A 25976-nucleotide genomic window follows, 5' to 3' on the forward strand; every position below is an offset into this window, starting at 1 on the left:
CTATCTTCTATGGACAACATCTCTTCCCTGAATTTTCCCCCAGATTCCCCTCATGAGGTCATGTACACACAAATTCAAATGATATCTATTATCTCTCCTTCTAGTGGAAAAATGTTAGAATCCCTTCCCAGAGCTAGCAGACAGTACCAGATCAACTATTCTGAAATGTTTTGTGAAGATAAAACTATATGATGAGTGGATAGGTGTCTGTTTCTTCATCTATAAAGTAAAGATGTTAGACTTGATGGCTTCAAAGTTTCTTTCCAGTTCTAGGTCTATAAACCTATAGGCACATGAAATGGAGTTAGACGGATCCTGTAAGCAGAGAACAAAAGGTCAATCTTGTAGAACAGATAACCAATGATAGGGTGTCTTAAGCAGGATATGAACATCAAGATTTCCCTGCAACTTTGGTGGTAGGAGTGAAGATAAATTAGGGGGTATGAGAGTGTTGAGACGATAGAAGGAGTGTCTGAAACATAAGCATATCTCTGACTGCAGCTGGTAAGCATGTCTGAGCATGAGAGACTATGTGAATGAATGAATATATATATATATATATATATATATATATATATATATATAGTACACTTATCTAGTTTGAGCTCTCATTGAAATTATTTTCTGCATATGTTTAATAGTCATTGAACCTCTCTGAGCTACAATTTCTTTATCTTAAAGTTGGAATAAACAAATTCTTCTTGTATCTCTTAAAGGATTGTTATAAAGCGATAGCTGGCAAAGATACTTCCTCCTTTCTTAATTTTAATAATTTAACCTGTTCCTCTTTCATGCATTTCATTCCATTTGGTAATACTGATATTTGTGGTTTTCGTAATTAAATTTATTTTAACAAGAATCTATTCTCTCTCACTTCTACCTCCCCTAAATGAAAAACAAAACAATTGTAAGAAATATGCACAATAAAGCAGAAAATGTTCTCACATTGTCCATATCCAAAAATGTATTTCTGCTATGGAGTCTATCACCTCTCTCTCTCTCTCAAGAACTGTGTAGCTTTCTTCATTGTTAGTCCTATGGAATCATGGTTATATATTCTGAGGTCTTTCTTCAGTGCTTGTTCATCAGTTGGATGAGGGGAGGGAGAGGCAAGAGTTGTCCCTGGATTTTCAAATGATGTATTAATGGAAAACTTGTTCTGTTTTAATGTCCCAATCATAAAAGTCTTCAACTATAGATTCGGAGATGGATGATATATTTATTATTTGAAGAAAATTCAAGTCATGTTTTAAAAGATTCATTTTTAGTTTAATTGCTAGGTGATTAATATTTTCTGTCCTAGCATCCTTTTGATATTGAATACCAAAGTAGAAAGAAGCCACCGCAGGGAACACACACACACACACACACACACACACACATATACACTGTTAAGAATAATCAGCCATTTAAATGTACACATCCAATCCCTAGCCCATGTCCCAATTTCATTAGATTTCAAGTTCATTGAGATGAGATGCTGAGATCCACTTATGATATTCAGCAAGGGCCAAAAGAGCCCTGAATATAGTAGATGTTCATGAACATTTGTTCTCACAATGAAATAATAATGTGAAATTGATTTTCAGTGCTATTACAATGATGGTCATAAAAGTTAATGTGAATTTATACTGCATCATGAAAGGCATAGCGTCTGGGAAAGGAGGCATGATAATGTTGCTAAATTCTATCATGGACAGCTCAAATCTGCTGTGTTCAGTTCAGAGCGTTATACTTTAGAAGGGCTATTAGAGAGGCAAAAGAAGAAGGCAACAAAGATGACAGAAAGCCATAAAATGATGTTCTCTAAAGATTGCTTAAAGGAATTGATGATATTATTCCTGGAGAATGGAATGTTTAAAATCTCTGCAAGTATTTGAAAGACTTTTGTTTGTCCTACTTGGCTCCACAAGACACAATAAAGAACAATGCTAACAATTTGAAGGGACTTCTCACTTATCTGACATACCATACCCACCAAGATAATTTTAGAACTAATGAATTTGAGAAACCTCTAATACTCTGGTGTATTCATCTATTTTATTTATATGTTTGTGGGTTCACAAAGCTCAAGACATGAATGCATACATTTACTCTTTTATCTTCAAGTCAAGGAAAATAAAATTGGTCAAATTAGAGTAAAAAGAAATAATCATTAACCCCTACTGAAAAAAAAATCTCTTAGAATCCTACGTAGTTTCAGTCATTTACAGGCTGCATCTGGAAGTTTTCCCTACACATTGGTCATCCTCTTGCTGTGACTCTGGCTCTGGCTCTTTTACCTCCATTCCATCTCAGAAGTCACCGAAGACTTCCACATATCATGGATGTCTTGGACCAGCTTGAATTACTTTACTTGTATTTCATACTTCTTTTCTCTAAGAAGAAGATATAATGTTTCCTTGTTCTGTCTACATTCTATGCTTTCAACAGTTCCTGTCAGGTGCCTATAGAAGATTCCTTCATCACTTCCAATTATAGGTTCCTTTAGTGATACTTAATTGTACTACTTACAACCTATGCTTCCTGTCATTCCTTTTTCTACAATATTCTCAGCCTCCAACAAAAGATGATCTCCTTAACAGGGTACTTGCCAGTCTTCTTTAATATTTTAAAATGATAGACACCTCCATAACAAAGGATCACAGAATCACAAAAATGAAATAAAAGGACTCAGAGGGAATTTAGGCCAATCTACACTTGGAAAATAATGCATTTTACAATATATCTGAAATGCCATCCAGCATTTTTTTCTGAAGACCTCCACTGAAGGTGAATCCATTGCCTTGAAATATTGACCATAATACCTATACACCTTCAGATAATTGTAAGTATAAGGAAGTTTTTCCATTTGTTTCTTTTCTCCTTTGTTTATTTTTAACTACCTGACACAAAGCCTAAATTTAGACCAAATCTAATGCTTAGATTGAACTAAGAGAAGACTTGAAATGTTTTTAGTCTCCAAATGCTCAAAGAAGTGAAGCATGAAAGGGTGATTGCTCCCCCTTGCTCTGTCCACCTCCAAATTACAAAAGTAGGAGGAAAAGGCAGGAGCAGAGAGAGATGCAGATTTTTAGAATGATATAAAAAGAGAGTTCTTTAGAATCAGAGCTATTAATTGTATGAATAGATCTCCTAGACCTCAATTTGGCATCCTCTCCTATCATAGGAACTGTTGTTCTTTAAAAATAAACATTGATAGATTGTTTTGATGAGGTATTTAGAGGGGATTTAGCTCTATTTATTGCACTAAATGACATCTGAGATTTAATTCAAATCTGCAATTCTGTTATACAGATGGATGAATCTACATGGCTGCTAAACTGTTAGAAGTAAATCTTTCCCTCACTCTGGTGTAACCTCCAACATCTCCACTATACATTCAGAAGAGTCCAAAAATGCCATGATTTAAAATATCACAGTATACATAAATTATTTTATGTTCTTTGAATGCAGATTAATGCTAACTATTTGAAGGAAATGGATAGAAATAGGGGACAATCACTCCTTTCAGGATGGCTTCAGGATGATGTAATTTTCTGAAACTACAAATTCTAAGGATGTAGACATGCATGTCATATACTCTTAAGCACACTTGGTCAAGTAAAAAACAATTTCCTGAAGAATATCTCAGCTGAGTGAAGGAAAGCAAGTATCCTCAGGAATAACCTGGGATTCAGTGGATTTTCCCCTCTAATGTGAAATAATTATTATTGTTCCAAATCAATTTCAACTTAAACTTGAATTATTTAAGTGAAAACTATAGCTCTATAATTTGTTATGAAATCAACAAATTCCAAAAGAAATTACCAAACATGTTCTAATGGCTAAATGTGTTTAGGGAGATTACCTCTGATGAGCTTTTATTGGCAGAAAAATATTGATTCCACTTTCCTTTATGATGTATCCCAAGGAGCACTGATTAGGTCTTGGATTTGCATGGAGAAAACATGCAAAGAATATCACCCTGAATCTGCTTAGTTTTGATGCTATAGATGATGGGATTCATTAATGGAGGGAAGAGGTAGTAGACGTAGCTCATTGCAATATGAATCACATGTGGCACATGCTTTCCAAAACGGTGGATGAGAGACAAGCCAATCACAGTGACATAGAAAACCAGAACACAGTAGATGTGGGAGAAACAGGTGTTAAGGGCTTTGGTTCTCTCCTCTCCTGAGGCAATGCCCATGACTGTCTTTAGGATCAGTATATAAGAAGAAAGGATGATCAGGGAATCTAGGAATACAGTAAATGAAACCAGAACAACTGGGTAGATGCGATTGAAGGTGATATCCACACAGGCCAGATTGATGGTGGAGCCAGAAGGCATGGGAGAGAATATGGGAATGGCAGTAAGGAAACCAATGGAGAGCACTATTGGGGGAACTATAGACACACAACCTCTTAGTAATGTTCCCACCCCAATCTTTACCACTTTGGTATTGATCAGGATAGATGAGTATCTCAGTGGATTGCGAATGGCAATGAATCGATCATAAGCCATGGCAAGTAGGGCACCTGATTCCACTAGGGTGAGTGAATGGATGAAGTAAGCTTGAGAGAAGCAAACCCCATGACCAGTTTCCCTTTGATCTAATCACAGAATGCTTAGTACAGTGGGCACTGTGTAATGTCTGGGCTAGCTTTCTGGAGGACCTCAGGACCAGCCAGAGTCCTTGGTCTTTAGGTGGAGAAGTGAAGGAAGCAGGAGAGCCGCCCATGGTTGGTCAAAGTCACGTGGAGTCAGGACTCTGGAGTCTGGAGCCTGAAATCTTCTTGTCTGAAAGTCTATGGCCAAGAGAGAGCTCTCTGTCCCGCCCCCAGCCCTTAAATCTTTCAGTAAGATTACATCACTACATCACATTGAGCATGTGCAGCCATAAGCACCATGCTGTGATTCAAGCATACATACCTTTTCAGAGTTCCGGCTTGCTACACATTGTGGTTACAGTCACCCCAAGGTAGTGGCAGCCAACATGGCTAGAAAATAGTACATAGACTCATGAAGATTATGGTCATCCCTGATGAAGAAGAGAAGGGTGCCATTGCCCAGAATCACAGAGATGTACACAGCAGAGAAAAGGATGGAGATCCAGAGGTGGATTTCCTCCATGCCTGGGAAGCCAGTCAGAAAGAAGGGCCCTAAGCTGATACTGAGTCATATATTGGGACTCCTGTAGATGGAGAAGAGAATTATGTTATTGCTGTGGTCACAGGACTACAGGTCTCTTCTTTTCCCAATCTGCCTTTTTTCATCAATTTGTCAAGTCAGCATTATACTTGGTACTGTTTTTATTTTTGATTGAAGAAAAATAACTATGTTAGTATAGCATGTAAGGATGAGCTATGTGGCCCCTACAAGACAGACCCTGTCTGTAATATTTTTGCTTATTATTTACTCTATTCTTTTCCCTCATACTTCTATTCTAAATGTAAAAAAAATCACAACTCAAAGGGTTAGTAGATGGGGCTATAATTATGTGTAAGAGCATCTAGAGCTTCTTAAATCAGACTGCACTGTCAAGCCTTTTTTATTGTTACAGTGATAGAAGCTGAAATAAACATAGTAAGTCCATATTTGTAAATAAATTTACTTACATTATGGCCTTTGTTATTTATATTATCTATGTCTTCTATTTTAAAGTTTGTTTATTTAGATAAAAGAATCCCTAACATTATTATTACTTGAGAATTTAGAAGTTTCACTTCAGGGAGTCAATACAAATTCATTAACTGCTCAAACTCTTATGTATAAAATTACATGTAGGTAATGTAATTTACAGTAATGTAAGTTACATTGTTGTGATGTCTTTTTTTTTCAATATTACTCAAAATGACAATGTACACACACTTTGCTCTAAACGTGAATCCTCAAAAAATTGATTTTTCTTCTCTGTGGATCAGTTTGTAATAGTTCACCAAATATAGAGTTCTCTCATCTTTTCTCTTCTGTGTCTTTCATATGCTCTGCATAAGTCTGAGTGGCCAAATGAACAAGAAAGAAAGGAAAAAAAGTTATTGTATACCTCTCCTTACATGCCTTAAAGACAATATTTTGCTTTATTAACTTCAGAGGCGATGATATGATTAATATATAAATTTTATATAACAAATTAATATTTACAATGAGACTTCTTTAGATTTGCAAGATGTAACAGCTAATTAAGATATCTAGGTCTTACTTAGACCTGTGATTTCATTACTCTAAGGCAAAGCTTCTTATTCTGTATCTCATGAACTTATGTGGGATCTTTTAACTGAATGTGAGACTTGCAATATTATGATTTATTATCGATAAATGTTTGATTTGTATACCTATTTTACATACTTATAGTCACGTAAAATTTTTAACTCCCAGGTGAAGAGACTCTATCTACTAGTGCAGGTGAGCATGTTCTCTCAAAATTTTTGTCTTGATGTAAAAAATAAAAAATACCTTAGAGCACAGAAATTTTTAAGTGCAAGCACCAGAGTCACATTAGCAGTTAAATGTCACATCCTAGGTCCTCTTGTATCCTCTCTACTCACTATTTCCCATAATATCCTAATTTGAGGAAATTGAGATTCTTTTACATTAAGTGGTTTATTGATCTTCACTGACATATTAAACATGGATCAGAAGTTCTATGCATTAATGTTAGTGTTCTTTCTCTTACACTCTGAAGCTTTTCAAATGATTGTTCTTTGAGCCTGCACTTTGTATACTTGTAACTACACTTTGACACTTGATATAGTCTAAGCCATTGACATTTGTCTTTCACCTTTATCTCTTTGCTGTAGAGAAAGATAAAGCTTCCCTTAGTTCCTTCTCTTTCTTAAGATACTAGACATTCTCTGAATTTTTTTTTTTCATTTGTGGATCCCTATATAGACCATCATTCTTACCTCTTTTCTTCTGACTAATTCCAGAGGCTCCCACTTATCTCTTCGAAGTACTCAAGAATAACTGCCAAAAAGGAATTTTCATTTTGATTTCTTGGGTTTAGACAAAAACATAGCTTCCTGAAGATTTTTTTTTCCTTGTCCTTTCTTCTTTTATTACTGACTTGTATTTTTTTCCTTCTCATAACTTTCTCTCCATTCCTTTCCTCTTTTCTTTCTTCTTTATACACTTACTGTTTTGAAACTTGAATGGACAAGTCATATTTCTGTAGACAGATAATCATCTGAATGAACGCTTCTTTTGATAAAGGGGATCTGTCATTCCTTTCCAAGTGAGGATCCTAATGTCGATCCAACTTATGGTAAAGGACACTTCCATTGGATTCAATGGAGATCCTCTATTGAAGACTTTTAGTGGTCTCAGTGAGATAGAATTTCATGCCAATGTGGATAGTTTCTATGCCCTAAAAAAAGATGATTAATATTAAAGAGACTTAGTGATAGAAAAGAGATAAAGACTTCCAGAGATGCCGATCAAAGCACCTTTAACCAAGACACATATGTGGGATTCAGAGCAATACTGAGATCCTGGAGGACAGAAATTGTTTTTCTTTCATGTTTCAGCATCCCCAACCCAGCCCAAAAATATACTTCATCAAAAATAGGGCCCTGCATGGTACACAATCAATAAAAACTAAAAGAACTAGAAGCTTTGATAATAAAATGAATTTTAATAGATTTTTTCCCCTTTATGCAGAGTCTCCACTGCTTTTTCCCCTGGCTGCTTCCCTCATAATACAAAATAGCGTATTGAAGAGAACGAATTCAAAGTTAGAAAACATTTCAGTTACTATCTCTGAAATTTCCCATTTCTACAACCTAGAAAAAGTCAATTACATTATCTGGGTATAATTTTCTTATGCATAAATGAATCAGTAAAACAAATGGCTTCTCCAGTCCCTTCCAGGATTCAATCTACATTCCTATTAGCCCACAAATCTTCACTCCTTATCTCTTCTTCTTCTGCCATGCTTTTCATACCATTTTCTTTATCTTATGTACTTTACATATATTATTTGGTATTTTGATAGGATATATATTTGTTTGATGTATATTGAAAGATTGTGCGGTATAGTATATAGAAAGGCAGTGATCAAACAAGGAAAATCCTGGTTCATAGTTTTCCTCTGAACATATTAGATGTCTAATCCTGGACAAGATTTTTTTAGCCTCTCAGTGCTCCACACAATGCTCTAAGACTAAAATTTTCATTTAATATGATGACAAGTATTAGTAGAAAGCATTCCATGCACTGAAAATTCTCTAACCAATGAAATTGTTGGTCTAGTTTCTTATTGCTTTAAATGTGTTAGGGAGAACAATGCTTAATAAATGCTCAATTCTTCCAATATTTATTAAGTATCTCTTTTGTGTAGAGGAGATTGCTCAGTTGGCAAGCAAGTGAAATGAAAAAAATCACATATTCCATGCGCCCAAAAAACTTACCATTATTTAGGGGATAATTGCAGTTTTCTTTGCTGTATAAAGATCCATATAATATTCCTTACTTATGGATATCCTTAAGTCTCTATTCAGGCTCCAATAGTATACTAGGCGAAGTATGAGATATATGCAAGGAAGTAAGTTACAATTGCTAGGGTGTAGCCAGTGGGAAAAGGGGAAGAAGAGCACCAGCCCTGAAGTCAGGAGGATCTGAGTTCAAATCTGGTCTCAGATACTTAACACTTCTTAGCTGTGTGACCCTGGGCAAGTCACTTAACCCTAATTGCCTCAGAAAAAAAAATGAAAGGAATAATCTTTATAAGGTGTCACTGTGCTAAGAATGCTATGGATACGATCATCTCATTTGATACTCATGACAATACTGGGAGGGTGGATGCTATTATTGTTCCTCATTTTACAAGTGAAAAAAAGTGAGGAAAGCAGAAATTACATAACTTGTCCAGGGTCACACAGGGAATAACTGTCCAAAGTCACTTTTAAACAGATAAGTTCCTGACTCTGGGACCAGGGCTGCATAGCCTTGGTCATTCAGCTGTCTGAGCAGCTGACCAGAAAAGAAACATTGACAAAATGTCTTTGAATCTGATAAGACTAATGACACTATGTGACAACCCACCAAATGCAACATTCTTGATTCACTGAATAGCCTGATAGTATTTATAATGACCTATTAGCACAAACTAAAAAACTGACTTGATGACTAAGATTTTAACCAAATTCTATAATGTTGATACCTGAGAGAGTAATTCAGTTTGTTGGGATTTCTCTGGTGAAACCCTGCACATCTCAGTAAAGTTAAATGGCATATTCCTCCTTTACTAATTACTTGTCCTCACTGCTCACAGCCCAGTCCCTCAGTCCCATGAGCTATTCTCATACTACACATTAAGCCAAATCAGTAAGTTGTCAGGGAAGTTTAACATGCCTCCTCAGTTATCCATTCTCTTCCCTAAGGAAGGTGCTAATCCTCAGCCTGTCCCTTTTATTTCATTGGCATTACATATGCTCTTCTCACCTGAGTCATAGTCCAAAGAACTTCCCACATAAGGTATTTAGCTAAAATGTTTAATCTTCAGAGCCTGCAAAGAGTCCTTGTCCCCAGAAGATACTTATGGAGAATTCTAGTTCTCTAGAGACTCTTGATCTTTCAATATATTTAGTTCCTAGGGAAAAGGACTCATTCCCTTCCCACCTGCCATTGGCAAGCTAAGGCTAGGCCAGTGAGCTGGAATCCCTCCCAAAGGCTTTCTAGTCTCTGACATGGAGATGGATTTGGATAATTAGACTCTCAAATACTAAGTCGTGTATAATAAATAATGGATGAAGACTAAGTAAAATGATCACGAGACTTTCTGATGCAAACTTTGTTTTAGGTACTCTGAAGTGAGTTTGGTATCTTCCCTTATGACAACCTCAAAGTATTCATTAGCTTTCAGCAACTATCCATAAAAATCTCCCTCAATCATTTGGCATAATATGTTAAAACTCTCTGCATCTTTGGTCTATGATGACTCTTAGCAAAAGGGATCTGAGTTTCTCCCACATTCCATGAGCTTAGCCTGAACATGACTTACCTTAAGCTTTATTCCATAGATTTCCGAAGGACAACCCGAGCCTAAGATGTCCAAATTTGTTCAATGTATTATTGAAACCTGAGTACATTGTGAATAGTCACTTGGTTATATTTAGGATTTATTGAGGACTGAGTATTGTTAATTCCACATTCATCTGCAGTTATTCAGTTCATTTGGACATACTAGAGCAGGATCTGGAAAGACTGTGAAGCCCTCTTTGATTCCTAGAAGATTAGTTGTCCATCTCCCTTAGTGCTCTACCTTCAATGAGTAGGAAGACCAGTCTCAATTTAAGATTTTGATATGCATTTATCCAATCAGATTCTTGAACTACTACATTTTTGCCTATTTTGTAGTGACAAGGAATTGGAAAATGAGTGGATGTCTATCAATTGAGGAGTGGCTGAATAAGTTATGGTATATGAATAGAATGGAATGCCACATTCCATAAGAAATGATGAGGAGGGTGATTTCAGAAAAGACTAGAAACACATGTAAATTGATGCTTAGTGAAGTGAGCAGAACCAGGAGAACCTCATTCACACTAACAACATGTTCACAAAAGTTAATGTGAAATTAAACTGCATTATGAAAGGTATAGCATTCAGGAAGGGGGCATGATAGTGGTGCTATATTGTAACATGGCCAGATAAAATCTGCAAGCCATGATTAGTTTTTAGCATGGCATTTTAGGAAAACTATTAGTGAGATGCAAATCATAAATAATGCAGCAAGGAAGGTGGCAGAACTTTAAAGTGATGTCCTCTAAGGATTGCTTGAAGGAACCGATGACTTTTAACTTGTAGACTTGAATGTTAGAGTTCTCTGAAAATATGTGAAGGAGATTTGGGTTCAACTTGGCCCAGCAAGGAACAATAAAGAACAATGGATACACTCTGAAAGAACTTTTCAATTCTCTGACATACCACCTCCTCCACAATAATCTGAGAGCAAAAACATTTGACAAACCTCGTATATTCTAACATGATTATCTACTTTATGTTTGTTGGCTCACAAACTTAAGACATGAATGTGTTCATTTACTCATTTATTTACAAGTCAAAGAAAAAAATCCCAAGTTAGAATTAAAATAATTTATTATTATCCATTAATGAAAAAAAATCTCTTTAAATCCTATGTATTTTTACTTACTTATAGGAAGATCTGGGTATTGTTTTGACATATTGAGCCTCACCTCGCTGTTGCTCTGTCTCTATTCCATCTCAAAAGTCACTGAGGACTTCTTCCTGTCATGGATATCTTTAGCCAGCTTGCATTACTCTACTTGTATTTCATACTTCTTTTTTTCTCAACAGAAGTCATGTTGCCTTGCTCTACCTATATTTCATGCTTTCAGAAGCTCCCCTTACATGCCAATTAAAGTCATTTATCACTTCCAATTATAAGATGCTTTAAGTGATCCTGAATTACATCCCATGTTTCCTTCCATTCCTTTTCCTACAATGTTCTTGGCCTCACACAGAAACCATTCTCCTTTACAAGGCACTTGCTAATCTTCTCTAGGATCTTTTAGATGCCAAACAACCCCTTAGCAAAGAACCATAGAGTTACAGAATGAGGAAAAAGAACTCAGAAAATATTTAGGCAAACCTATACATGGGAAAAAATGTTCTCTACAATATAACTGACAAGTAGTCATGCAGCATTTTTTCTGAAGACCTCTAGTGAGGGCAGGGTGAATCCTTTGCCTTGAAAGGTTGACCATGGCAACTGTAGAAATTGAGATAATTCTAGATGGAAGGAAATTTTCAATTGCTTCTTTCCTCATTTGTTTATTTTTTCCTCCCTGATGCCAAGACCAACTCTTTTTTTTTTATTTTTTTTTATTTTTTTAAAAATAATAGCTTTTTACTTAGAAGTTATATGTATGGGTAATTTTACAGCATTGACAATTGCCAAACCTTTTTTCCCAATTTTTCTCCTCCTTCCCCCCATCCCCTCCCCTAGATGGCAGGATGACCAGTAGATGTTAAATATATTAAAGTATAAACTAGATACACCATAAGTATACATGACCAAGCCATTATTTTGCTGTACTAAAAGAATTGGACTCTGAAATATTGCACAATTAGCCCATGAAGGAAGTCCAAATTGCAGGCAGGCAAAAATATAGGGACTGGGAATTCAATGTAATGGTTCTTAGTCATCTCCCAGAGTTCTTTCGCTAGACATAACTGGTTCAGTTCATTACTGCTCCATTGGAACTGATTTGGTTTATCCCATTGCTGAAGATGGCCAGGTCCATCAGAATTGACCATCATATAGTATTGTTGAAGTTATATATATTATTATATAATGATCTCCTGGCCCTGCTCGTTTCACTCAGCATCAGTTCCTGAAAATCTCTCCAAACCTTTCTGAAATCATCCTGTTGGTCATTTCTTACCAAACAATAATATTCCATATTATTCATATACCACAATTTATTCAGCCATTCTCCAAGTGATGGGCATCTACTCAGTTTCCAGTTTCTGACCACTACAAAGAGGGCTGCCACAAACCTTCATGCACATACAAGTCCCTTTCCCTTCTTTATGATCTCTTTGGGATATAAGCCCAGTAGTAGCACTGCTGGATCAAAGGGAATGCACAGTTTGATAACTTTTTGAGCATAGCTCCAAATTGCTCTCCAGAATGGTTGGATGTATTCACAATTCCACCAACAATGTCTTAGTGTCCCTGTTTTCCCACATCCCCTCCAACATTCTGCATTATCTTTCCCTGTCATTCTAGCCAATCTGACAGGTGTGTAGTGGTATCTCAGAGTTGTCTTAATTTGCATTTCTCTGATTAATAATGACTTGGAGCATCTTTTCATATGGCTAGAAATAGTTTCAATTTCTTCGTCTGAGACTTGTCTGTTCATATCCTTTGACCATTTATCAATTGGAGAATGGCTTGATTTCTTATAAATTAGAGTCAATTCTCTATATATTTTGGAAATGAGTCCTTTTTCAGAACTTTTGAATGTAAAAATATTTTCCCAGTTTATTGCTTCCCTTCTAATCTTGTCTGCATTAGTTTTGTTTGTAGAAACTTTTCAGTTTGATATAATCAAAATTTTCTATTTTGTGATTGGTAATGATCTCAAGTTCTTCTTCTTGTACAATAGTACAAAGACTATTGTAGTGTCTTTTTTTTTCAATATTGCTCAAACTGACCATATACATATATTTTGTTCTAAATGTGGACCCTCTTCAAAAGTTTCCTTTATGAAGGGATTTCATAAATCCCTTCCTGTTCCAGAGGTCTGAGAGGTCAACTATTCTGTGTTTTTCTAATTTATTCCAAGACTAACTCTTTATAACTTTCAGCATTTATTCTTAGGTCCACCATCTAAGACCAATCAGGAGAAATATAAAGTTTAGCTTGAACAAGAGAACACTCAAAATGTTGTCAGTCTTCAAATGCTTAAAGAGGTGATATATGAAAGGGTTATCGGATTTGTACTGTCCATCTCCAAATTGCAACAGTAGGAGAAAAAGCAAGGCACAGAGAGATGCAAATTTTTAGAATGATATAAAAATAGAATTCTTTAGAATCACAGCTTTTCATTTTGTGAAATACTCTCCTGGGACACAATATCTCAATTTGATGTCCTCTCCTATCATAGGAATGGGGGCTCTTAAAACAGACATTGATTGATTGTTTTAATGAGGGATTTAGTGTGAATTCGGTTCATGTGTTTAATGCACTAAATGACTTTTGAGGTTTTATTCAAATATATAATTCTGTGATTCTATAAAATTTACATTATTCATATATTATTTGAAGGTATGGGTCACATGGAAATGCATGAACCTCAATTGCTAGAAAACAGAAGTAAAGCCTTCCCTCATGTCAGCCTGACCCCCAAATCTACCTACTGTATACACATCTGGAAATGTCCAGAAATTGCACAAATTTAAAATATGACAATAACAACGTATTATTTTATGTTCTTTGAATGATGACTAGAACTAACAATTTGAAGGGAATAGACATGGACATGGACATGTCATTACTTTCAGGAACCTTGTTCAGATCCTGAATTGGAAACATGCATGGCCTGTATTATTAAGCACACTTGGGCAGGTGAAAAAAAGGCCATTATACTCACAAGACATTTGACTTATTAGGGAGGCAGGAGCTTTTTGTTTTTTTGTTTTGTTTACCTGGGCTTCAATGGAGACTTTGTCCTCTTTTAGAATATGAAACAATTCTTATGATTTTAAACTTGACTTATTAATTATTTAATTTTAAATTATTTAATCTCATGTCTCAGATGTAAACATAGCTCATTTCTCGGTAATATGTTATGAAATCAATAAATCCCAAGAGAAATCACCAAAGATTTCTTAGTGGCTAAATGTATTTAGGAAGAGACATTGAGTGCTTCTAAGAGCACAATGAGCTTTTATTGGCAATAAAATATTGACTCTATTTGGCTGCCTAGGGGATCCAAGGAGAACTTATTAGATCTTGAATTTGCATGGAGAGAACATGCGAAGAATACCACTTTGAATCTGCTTAGTTTTGATGCTATAGATGATGGGGTTCATTAATGGAGGGAAGAGGAAGTGAACATAGCTCATTGCAATATGAACCACAAGGGGCACATGCTTTCCAAAACGGTGGATAAGAGACAAGCCAATCCCAGTGACAAAGAAAACCAGAACACAGTAGATGTGGGAGACACAAGTGTTAAGGGCTTTGGTTCTCTCCTCTCCTGAGGCAATGCTCATGACTGACTTTAAGATCAGTATATAAGAAAAAAGAATGATTAGGGAATCTAGGAATACAGTAAATGAAACCAGAACAACTGGGTAGATGCGATTGAAGGTGATATCCGCACAGGCCAGTTTGAGGATATCCTGGTGGAGGCAGAAGGCATGGGAGAGAACATGGGAATGACAGTAAGGGAACCAATGGAGGGTCACTATTGGGGGAATAATAGATACATAACCTCTTAGTAGTATTCCCACCCCAATCTTTATCACTTTGGTATTGGTCAAGATAGATGAGTATCTCAGTGGATTGCGAATGGCAATGAATCGATCATAAGCCATGGCAAGTAGGACACCTGATTCCACTACGGCAAGTGAATGGATGAAGTAGGCTTGGGAGAAGCAGATCCCATGAGTAATTTCCCTTTGATCTAACCATAGAACCCATAGTACAGTGGGCATTGTGGTTAGAGTCGTCCCAAGGTCAGTGGCAGCCAACATGGCTAGAAAATAGTACATAGGCTCATGGAGATTGTGGTCATCTCTGATGAGAAAGAGGAGGGTACCATTGCCCAGAATCACAGAGATGTACACAGCAAAGAAAGGGATGGAGATCCAGTGGTGGATTTCCTCCAGGCCTGGAAACCCAGTCAGAAGGAAGGGGGCTGAGCTGATATTGAGCCACATATTGGAATTCCTGGAGATTGAGAAAAGAATTCTCTTATTGCTGTGATCGCAGGAATGCTGGTCTCTTCTTTGGCCAATCTGACTTTTTTTTTTTTTTTTTTTTTTTTTTTTTTTTTACCAATTTTTCATGTCAGCAATATACTTGATCCTGTTTTTATTTTTGACAAAAGGAAAATAACCACGTTAGTATAACACTTAAGGATAAGCTATGTGGCCCCTACTAGAGAGACCCTTTCTTTAATATTTTTGCTTCTTATTTACTCTATTCTGTTCCTATTTATTTCTCTTCTAAAAGTAAAGAATCACAATCAAAGAGTTAGTTGCTAGAACTATAACAAACCAACAGACAGGGCTTCTTTTAGCAGTACTCATTTGCAAGCCTTATTTCATAATCACTATGTTAGAAACTGCAGTAAATATGGCAAGTCTGTATCTGTAAATCAATTTACTTACATTGGTTTTTATTATTTATATTATCTAAGCCTTACATATTAAAGTTTATGTTTATTTAGATAAAAGAAACTGATGCTATTGTTACTTAAGAATTTAGCAGTATCATTTCAGGGAGTCAATCATACAAATTCATTAACTGCTCATACTTTCATGGGTAAGATTACGTGTATGTAATGTAATTTACAAAAATGTAAGTTACATTATTGTAGTGTCTTTTTTTCAATATTGCTCAAACTGACTATATACACATATTTTGTTCTAAATGTGGACCCTCAAAAATTGATTTTTCTCCTCTGTGGATCAGTCTCTGTAATATTTTACCAAATATAGAGTTCTCTCATCTTTCCTCCTGTGTGTCTTTTATATGGCCTGCATAAGGCTGAGTGACCAAATGAATAAGAGAGAAAAGCAGAATTTCTTGTCTACTCTTTCCTTACCTGACATAAATACAACATTTTAGTTTATTAAATTCAGGAACAATGATGATAAGATTAATATCACAAATTTATATAGCAAATTAATATTTATAGTGAGACTGTTTTAGATTTGTAAGATGAAATTTCTAATTAAGATATCTATGTCTTATCTAGACTTGTGATTTCTTTGGACAAGGGCAAAACTTTTTATTCTGTGCCTCAACTTATATGGGGTCTTGTAACTGATTGTGGGGCTTGCAGAATTGTGATTTATTATGAGTAAATGTTTGATTTGTATGCCTATTTTATATATCCATATACTTAATGGTCACATAAAAATTTCTCACACAAAAAGATTTCACAAATCAAAAAATTTTAAGAAATCTTGATCTATAGTTCCAATGATCTTGTGATAAAGAGAGCCATCTACATCCAGAGATAGGACTTTGGGAATTGAGTGTGGATCACAACATAGTATTTTCACTCTTTTTGGTGTTGTTTGCTTACATTTTATTTTCTTTCTCATTTTTTTTCTGCTTAGATTTGATTTTTCTTGTGTAGCAAGATAATTATAGAAATATGTATGCACGTATTGGATTTAACATATATTTTTACCATGTATAATATATACTGGACTATCTGCCATCTAGAGGAGAGGGTGGGGGAAGTGGGAGAAGTGGAGGAAATTGGAACACAAGTTGCTGCAAGTTTAATGTCAAAGAATTATCCATGCATATATTTAGAAAAATAAAAAGCTTTAATTAAAAAAAAAGAAAAGAAACCTTGGCCTAGTGAACTCTAGGGTGAAGAGATTCCGTTTACAAATGTAAGTCAACATCTTCTCTCAAAATTATTGCCTTGATGTAAAACAAAAAAACAAAAAAACTATAGCCCAGAGGGGTTTAAATACAACTACCAAGATTTCACAGGCAGTTATATATTAGATCCTAAGTCTTCTTGTTGGCTCTCTAGTCCCTATTCCCCAAAACATCATAGTTTGAGGAAAATTATAATCTTTTAAATAAAGGCTTTATTGCTCATTATATAAATATTAAACATGGAAATGGAGTTCTAAATATTAATAGTAGTGTTCTTTCCAGTACACTCTAAAGCTTTTCAAATGATTGCTCTTTGAGCCTGCACTGTATATATTTTCAATGACCTGTAACTATACTTTGACATTTGATATAATCTAAGTCATTGACAATTTTCTTTGGCCTTTGTGTCTTTAGTATATAGAAGGAAAAACCTTCCCTTAATTCCTTCTTCATCTTAAGATAATGGATATTCTCATATCTTTTCCATTCATGGCCCTATCCAGACCATCATTCCTGCCTCTTTTCCTCTGCCATTAGGCTCCCACTCATCTCTACAAAGAACTCAAGGATAACACTGCCATAAAATACATTTCATTTTGATTTCCTAGGGTTAGAAAAAAACTAGACCCCAATGAACTTGTTTTTCTTCTTTTGTTGCTTACTTGTATTTCTTTTCTTCTCATAACTTTCTCTCTAGATCTTTCTTCTTTTCCTTCTTCTTTGTACACCTACTGTTTTGAAACTTGAATGGACAGGTCACATTTCTTGGTCTAGTAGATCTTTTCCCCCGGCTGCTTCCCTCAGAAGATATGACAGTGTATTAGAAGAGAATGGATTTAAAATTAGAATTAGTGTAAATGAGATAATAAAATTAAATGAGAAAATAAAATTAAAATTAGTGTAAATGAGATAATAAAACAGATAATTTCTCCCATCCTTTACAGTTCTCAATCTATATTACTATTAGCCTACAAGTTCTCATTCCCTATCTCTTCTTCTTCTGCCATGCCTCTCATAACACTTTATTTCCTTGCCTTACATACATTGCATTTATTATTTGGCATCTTGATGTTTATTTCTTTTGTATATGTTGAAAGACAGTGTAGTATACTATATAGAGGGAGACAGTGTTCAACCCGGAAAAGCCTGGGTCATAAATTCCCTCTAAACATGTCTAATCCTGGACAAGATTCCTTAACCTCTCAGTGCTTCATACAATGCTCTAAGAATGAAATTTTCAGGAAATGTAATGACATGCATTGGTAGAGAGCATTTCCTGCCCTGAAAATTCCCTATACCAATGAAATAACAGGTCCAATTCCTTATTGCTTTATGTATATTAAGGGGAACAATGCTTAAGAAATGGTAAATTCAAACAATATTTATTAATTACCTCTTTTTTGTAGAGGAGGCTGCTCAGTGGCTAAGCATGTAAAAATGAAAAAGCACATATTCCATGCACCCAAGGATTTCACCATCAATTAGGAGACAAATACATTTTTTTCACTGTATAATGATTTATATAATATTCCTCACTTGTGGGTATCCTTGAGTCTCTATCTTAGGCAACATCAGTATATCAGACCGATTATGACATATGACATATGACAATGAAGTCAGTTACAGTAGCTAGTGTGTTAGCCAGGAGGGATGAAAGGGAATCTTTGTTCTAAATGATATAGGAACGAGACAAATTTGATGTAATACAAGGAATACAGTGAGTACCATGATGTAGCTAAAGAGCATAAAGGGAAAGATAATAAGATATAAGAGAAATGGAATTGAAAAGCATTGAAATTCCCTTCAGGAGACTCACATCCTATTCCCTCTTTTAAACATATCATGAGTATGTTCCCCTGTTCCACTTCCACACCTAGACAGTTTCTTGATCTTCTCTCCTAAGAAGAAAGAGAAATCTTGCTCTAAGAAGACAATTCCAGCTCCTGAAAGGCATTAGGAGTGAGTGTGAAACCCTATGCCCAACCCAGTGAATTTAAGCTCTTACTTATCCTCACTGCTTACTTATTCTTCAGTCCTATGAGCTACCCTCACACTACATTAAGCCATCAATTATAACCAAATCAGTAAGCAGTCAGGCAATTTTAACATGTCTCCTCAGTGATCTCATTCTTTTCCCTAAGAGAAGTTCTGGGGAATGGCTAATCCTCAGCCACTTTTCCACGTTATTTCATTAGAATTTCCATATGCCCTCCTCACCTGAGTCATAGTCCAGAGGTGCTTCTGTCTCATATGAAGTAGCTAGATAAAATATTTAATCTTCAAAGTCTGCAAAGAGTCCCTGCCCTCAACAGAATATTTATAGAGGACTCAAATTCTCTAGAGATTCTTCATCTTTCAATATTCAGTTCCTAGGGGAAAAGCTTCTCTCCCTTCCCACCTGCCTTTGCTAGAGCTAGACCAGTGAATTGGAATCCCTCCCAAAGGCTTTCAGGTGTCTGATTTGAGGAGGGAGCTGGATAATTAGACTCTCACTATTAAGTAGTATAAAGTGAATAATGGAGGGAGATTAAAATGACTACTAGGCCCTCCAATGAAAACTTTGTTTTAGATATTCTACTTTCCCATGTTTATCTTCCCTTATGACAGCCTCAAAGCATTTATTGGGTCTCAGCAGCTCTCCCAGAAAATCACCCTCACTCATCTGACATCATCTATTAAAACTCCCTGAACCTTTATTCTATGGTGACTCACCAAAAAGTTTGAGTTTCTTCCATACTCCATGAGCTAGCCCTGAATATGACTTACCTTAAGCTTTATTCCATAGATTTCCTAAGGATACTCTAGATATAATATGTCCAAGTTTGTCCATTGTGCTATTGAAGCCTAAATGCCCTGTGAACAGTTATCTGATGCCATTTAGGACTTATTGAGAACCAAGTAGTCAATATCAAATTCTTCTGTAGTTTTTCTGTCTATCTGGGGACACCTGAATAGGTTCTAGAGAAATTGTGAAGCCCTCTCTGATTCTTAGAAGACTAGTTGTCCTCCCATTAGTTCTGCCCCTTCAATGGGAAGCCAGTTTAAGAGTTTCATGGGAATTATCTAAGCATATTCTTGAATTACTATATATTTGCCCACTTAGAGCAACTATTTCCTCAAGAAACACAGTCTACTCTATAGTGGGAAGAAGTGAGGCACTGAGTGGATGCCCGTCAATTGGGGAATAGCTGGATAAGTTATGGTATATGTTTTTAAGGGAAGGCTTTTTTTTTCTACAAGAAATGATGAGCAGATTGATTTCAGAAAAGCCTGGAAAGACTTACATGAACTGATACTGAGTGCATTGAGCAGAACCAGGAGAATACTGCACACATGAACAGCAAGATTGTATGATGATCAAATATTTTGGACCTAGATCTTCTCACTGGTACAGTGATCCAAAGCAATTCCAATAAATTTGAAATGGAAAATACCATCCACAACCAGAGAAAGAACTATGGAGACTGAAAGTGGATCAAAGCATGCTATTTTTCACCTTTATTTTTTGTTTTGTTCTTTCTTTCTCATAGTTTCTTTTCCCCCTTTTATTCTGATTTTTCTTTCTTGTCATGACTAATATGGAAATGGATTTTAAATTGTGGTATATGTAAAAAAATAGAGGAAACAAAGAAATACAAGCTGAACTTGAAATTATGGGACCCACATTTTAATACTAATTATGAACTCTCTATGTAGTTACATTGGGAAAGTTACCTAACCTATCTGGATCATGGCAGCCTCATCTGAAAAATGTGAAGGTTGGACTAGATTTCTACTGTTCTTAAGTGCTTAAAAATGCTTGTTGACTCAGATGTTATGAATCCACAGAATCTAAATCCTCAATTCAAACCACCCGATTCTACTCCTTCTGGCAATGAGAGTCTAGGTCAAACCCTACCCCTAACATGCCTGCTATTGCACTTTCTCCATCTACACAAATATCTGCTCTATTTCATTCAGCAGCTGAAGATCATCCTGTAGCAAAACAGTCTCCTACTTCTTACTGTGTTTTTTATACATTTACCCTGTACCCTGATCAGGTTTATGTCCAAAAAATGTGAGACCTTGAATTTAAAATGGCATCAAAAGCAAGGAAATGGGGGAGGAGGGTGAAGGGGGAAGGCGGATTCCATGCTGAAGGTCATATTTGTCTTTGCTCTATTTACATTCTCATCTTGCATCCTACAGGATAATCTGCAGATATCTTCCCATTTAAGTGAGCATTTTCTATTTTCCCTCCTAGCTCATGTGGGTTACAGAGTCCTTAGAATTAATTCAAACTCATATGCATTTTCTCCCTCCCCTCTCCAAATATGGTAACCATTTGAGGGTTTTTTGTTATGATACATTTTTCTGCCTGCAGCCCATGCCCCCTGAAGTTCCTCTAAGGTGTGAGAAAGGAACTGGAATTCTTTCTGCTCCCCAATATGGCTTCTTTTTGTACCTTTTCTACCTGCAGCTCATCCTCCCTGTAAATCCCATTCCGGCAATTTTCCACAATTTCCAGAAGATGGCAGTCTTATCCCTTCCACAGAGCACTAACTCCTTTATTGACAGAGTGTATCACTGTTCAAACCCAGCTCTGCTTCTCAAGTCTTCTTTTACTCTGCCTCTCAAGTCTTCTTTTACTTTGCCTAAGTCATAGCTCCAGGTCTCACTGATACAGTCTCCCAAGAAGAGAGAAAAACTCCTAAATTAAACTCCATAGATTAATATTTATTCTTTTTCCTATTCCCCCTTCCCACTCAGACATGTAGTGAACCTCCTGCCCAAGTATGTCCTTCTAACAGTACATTATGTCTCATTTTGCTGTGATTTAGTTTGAATCAGATGAGAGTTCACAGGAACTATCTTTTTCCTTCTCACAAGGATTTTCTTTTGCCTTCTTTGTATCCCTAATACTTAGCTGGTATCTGGTGCATAACTGAAGATCTATAGAAAGGGTTTTGAAAAGATTTTGGAGATCCTATATTCTTAGTGAAAATAATGATGAGTTTTTCCTGAAGCATTTAATTAAAATTTAGTATTCAATTTGTATTAGTATTCAATTCAATTATGAATTTAAATGAAAAACATTCTGAGAAGAGATCTTAAGGCTTCGTCAAAATACTAAAGGGATAATGACACTAAAAAAAACTTAAGAAATTCTGATGTTTGGAAACGTAGGGGTGGAGTATACATTTTTCTGTCTTTTCTAAATATCAGCTATGCAAGTAAGGCTACCTAGTCCTTCATAAACTTGTCTTAATTTAAAAAATACTATGGGATTTACCCCCACATAGAGACCGTGTTCATATACACATTAATTCATAAATGTAGGAATTGAGCTCTCTCTGATTCAGAAAGTAATTGAATGTCAGAACTGGGGAAGTGAATTAATTGTTAATTGCTTTCTTTGGTTGGAAGCCATCTAGAGGATTGTCCAGTTTTAATTATCACATTTATAGAAGGATGTTTCCAAAGTAGAGAGTATCTAGGATTGTGAGAGGCCTGAGAAACCAGAGGATCACAAAAACAAAGAATGTCAAAATTGGAAAAGGTCTATGGAATATTTACCTGAATTGTCACCTGAAGGAGGGGTTACATTTCTCTGTTTGGCCCTCAGAGGCAGACTTGGAAAAAGATGGAGAAGCCAAATTATGGTATGATGTATCCTCCAAAAATCAGAGCTATCTAAAGGTGGGATAGTTTCCTCTCCTCATTCCCCACTCTCCTTGGAGATCTTCATAGAGGTGTTTTGAATGACAAAAGTTGAGCAGGTGACTATCTCTATAGGTAGAAAAATAGATAGATAAGATAAGATAGATAGATAGATAGATAGGGCCTGTAGCCCAGGTCTCCTGAAATTCCCCTCAGATATAGTGGTCAGTCACTCCAAGGTCTGTGATTAATGACATAACCATCAAGTTGTACACAGGCTCACTGAGGCTTTGGTCATATCTGATGAAGTAAAAGAGAGTGACATGGCCAAGAATTACAACAAAGAAAGGGATGGAGTTCCAAATGAGCTTCCTGAAGTACTGGGAAACAAATCAACAAGGAGGGGGTTGTATTGGCATTTGGCCACTTTGGATAACTCCAGCAGATGGAGGAGAAAGAAGAAAACTCTTTTTCTTATCATTTCTTTTCAAAGTGAATTGTCATGTCAGCAATACTCTGGGATCTGCTTTCTTGAAAGAAATTTCAAGATTAAAATAACCTAAATATATCAGCAATATGGTCCTTCTATTTGCTTTTTTTTCATCACTCTCAACTTTTATAGAAGTTGTAGGCACATAAAAGGCACTTAAGTAATTGGGAAGACACTTCTTTTTCACTATAACCATACTCAGAACATTCTTATCTTTGGAAAATCTTCACTTGATACTGCTATCTCTTTTAAATATCAAGTTCTAATATTTTGTTTTTTTTTCAGCTATCACAGGGGAGGAAAACAAAGTCTTTTTACTTTTCTTCATTTCTTCCAATCTTTAGTCTTACATATCCAAATGCTTTTTAGACATCTTGAATTAAACCTATCATAGACACCTGAAGTTCAACATGTTCAAAACTGAGTTCATAATATTTCTCCCTAAAATTTCCTTTTTTATCTTTCTATTTATTGCAAAGGGTACCATCATCACCCTAATCATTCAGGAACAAAACTTAGGTGTCATCGTTTAATTTAATTCCCAACTCAGCCGTTTTTATTTTATGATCCAAAGTGAGTAACAATCTTTATTAGCCTCATTTTTCTCATCTGTAAAATCAGTATTAGTGGTGCATGGGAAGATCAAATGTTATAATGCAAGGTGTCCCAAAAGTTTTAATGCAGTTTTAATTTAATTGGCTTTTGACTTTATTAGCAATTTTAATTGCACTAAAGCTTTTGGTGCATCCATTGTATTTATATCTCTATATACACATACACATATATACATGTATACACATATGCATATATTTTCACATGTGTATATATACAAACATGTGGGTGTATCAGAATATACAGAAATAATAAGAATTTTCTAACTAATGTAATAGAATCTAGAATATATATTAAGAAATATCTATATGCATAATATATGTACATTTAATGTAGTAATACATAGGTACTATTTATATTATTAAAATATGACTATTGCACTCTGCGTAGAGCAGCTACTTAATAAATGTTATGATGTTAAGTTCAATGTAACCAGTGTTTGTTTAGCATTTAACATGAGCACAAATCAACTAGTTCCTGAGGATAACAAGGTGAAAAACATGTCTTGAATTCTAGGGCTTTGTAATTTATTGGGCAGGATATGACATGTGAAGAAATAAGGATGATACAAGGAATGGGATCATGGGGCAAGAGATCAAAGAACTCTAGGGAAATATTCTTTGAATGTGACTTTACCCTGGTAAAGTTACAGGGTACTTTACGCTGTCTGACATGCGGAACAATTGTTTTGTCCCATTGACGTAGTAGCCTAATGGTATATACATTGAACTTCTGGCCTTTTTATAAGCTAAAATATTAATTGAGTGATTTAATAATGCTTTGACTCAACCCAGACTGTCTTACTGAAATACTTATTATCACTAAGGGAATGAATCAGCTGTACTTTCAAGTTTATCTGTTGTTCCCTGCTCCAACCCTGGGCACTATCAGACCAACACCAGGGATGAGAGACCTTCAGAGTACTAGTCTGAAGAGGTAAGGGGACAGATATGAGATGAGGGTCGGGAAATAGTCATATCATCATTAACAAGTTATTTAGCTTGCATTAGTCTGTTTCCTCATTTGAATAAAGAAATTGGACTAGACAAGTTTTTTCAGCTCTAAAACCCTATAAATGCATACTGCACTCTAATAATCCCTCAGATGTTACCTTACCTTGATTCCTAGGGATCCCTATGGTCACAGTCATACCCCACATCCCATCTACTTGACAATCCATTTATTGAATTATCATTTACTGAAAATCTACCATGTTTAAGACCTAAGGTCTCAGTTGACATGAGATAATCTGAATTTCTAAGAGATGCAATATATTGAACAGCTTGAACACAATGAAGTATGTAAATGGGAGCAGAAACCCATAGTTGGCTTTTGGGAAGATATGATTAATTAGGACACAGAGAGAAGAGAACCAAAGGTAAAGAAGTCTATATGTTTAAAATGTCTACAATGATAAAAGGAAGAAAGAAAGTGAGACTACAATAAAGGTGAAGAATTAAGAATACAGGAAGTTGTGGAAGAATTGAATACTGATGAGAAAGAAGGAAGTCACAGCTAGAGAAATTGAAAGAGAGAATTTCAACATTAAAAATTATTGAGATAAATAGTTATAGCTAATGGTGAGATAACACCTTTACTGTAATGTTCGGGCTAGCTTTCTGGAGGACCTTCAGACAGGCCTTGGTCTCAGTAATACGGTCACCACGAGGATAGTCAGGAATAGAGTCTAAATGTCTTTATTCTCACAGTCTATTTCCTTCACAGTCTGTGTCTGTTACAGTCTGACCCAGTCTTGATCTTAGTGGAGGAGTGCAAGAGCAGGAGAGCCACCAGAAGGATGGTCAAAGATAGAATGTCTCATTTCCAGTCCTTCTCAGGACTGAACTCAGGACTTAAATACCTTGATATGATTACATCATTACAGCATACTGAACATGTGAGAACTAGAAAACCATTATATCACCATGCTAAGTACTAAGTATATGTATACTAAAGAGTCATCAATCTCATCAATTCCACTGAGTTAACACCTTGTTGTAAGCATCCTTGTTTCAAGTATATTTCTCCAGAGTTCCAGTCTTCTACACTTTACCATAAGGAAATGAGTTCTATGGCATAGGACCATAAATTTGGAAGTTACAGTGGAAATAATTCTCTTGTCCATTACCCTCTTTTTATAGATTAAAATA

The 25976-nt window shown here is 35.7% G+C and overlaps 1 protein-coding gene and 1 pseudogene across 1 annotated transcript; both read right to left on the minus strand.

The window, feature by feature from the left end:
• Positions 1-3922: 3922 nt before the first annotated feature.
• Positions 3923-11306, minus strand: LOC100926136 (annotated as a pseudogene).
• Positions 11307-14458: 3152 nt separating this feature from the next.
• LOC100917766 (olfactory receptor 51B6-like) lies at positions 14459-15397 on the minus strand. The gene has a single exon (XM_012546771.2). The coding sequence runs from the start codon at positions 15395-15397 to the stop codon at positions 14459-14461; it is 939 nt and encodes a 312-aa protein (XP_012402225.2).
• Positions 15398-25976: the final 10579 nt, after the last annotated feature.

The sequence above is a fragment of the Sarcophilus harrisii genome, chromosome 3 (genome assembly GCF_902635505.1).
Source record: "Sarcophilus harrisii chromosome 3, mSarHar1.11, whole genome shotgun sequence".
Taxonomy (NCBI): Eukaryota; Metazoa; Chordata; class Mammalia; order Dasyuromorphia; family Dasyuridae; genus Sarcophilus; species Sarcophilus harrisii.

Excerpts from the sequence above, each read along its gene's own strand:
- LOC100917766 (XM_012546771.2), bottom strand. The coding sequence starts at position 15,397 with ATGTGGCTCAATATCAGCTCAGCCCCCTTCCTTCTGACTGGGTTTCCA.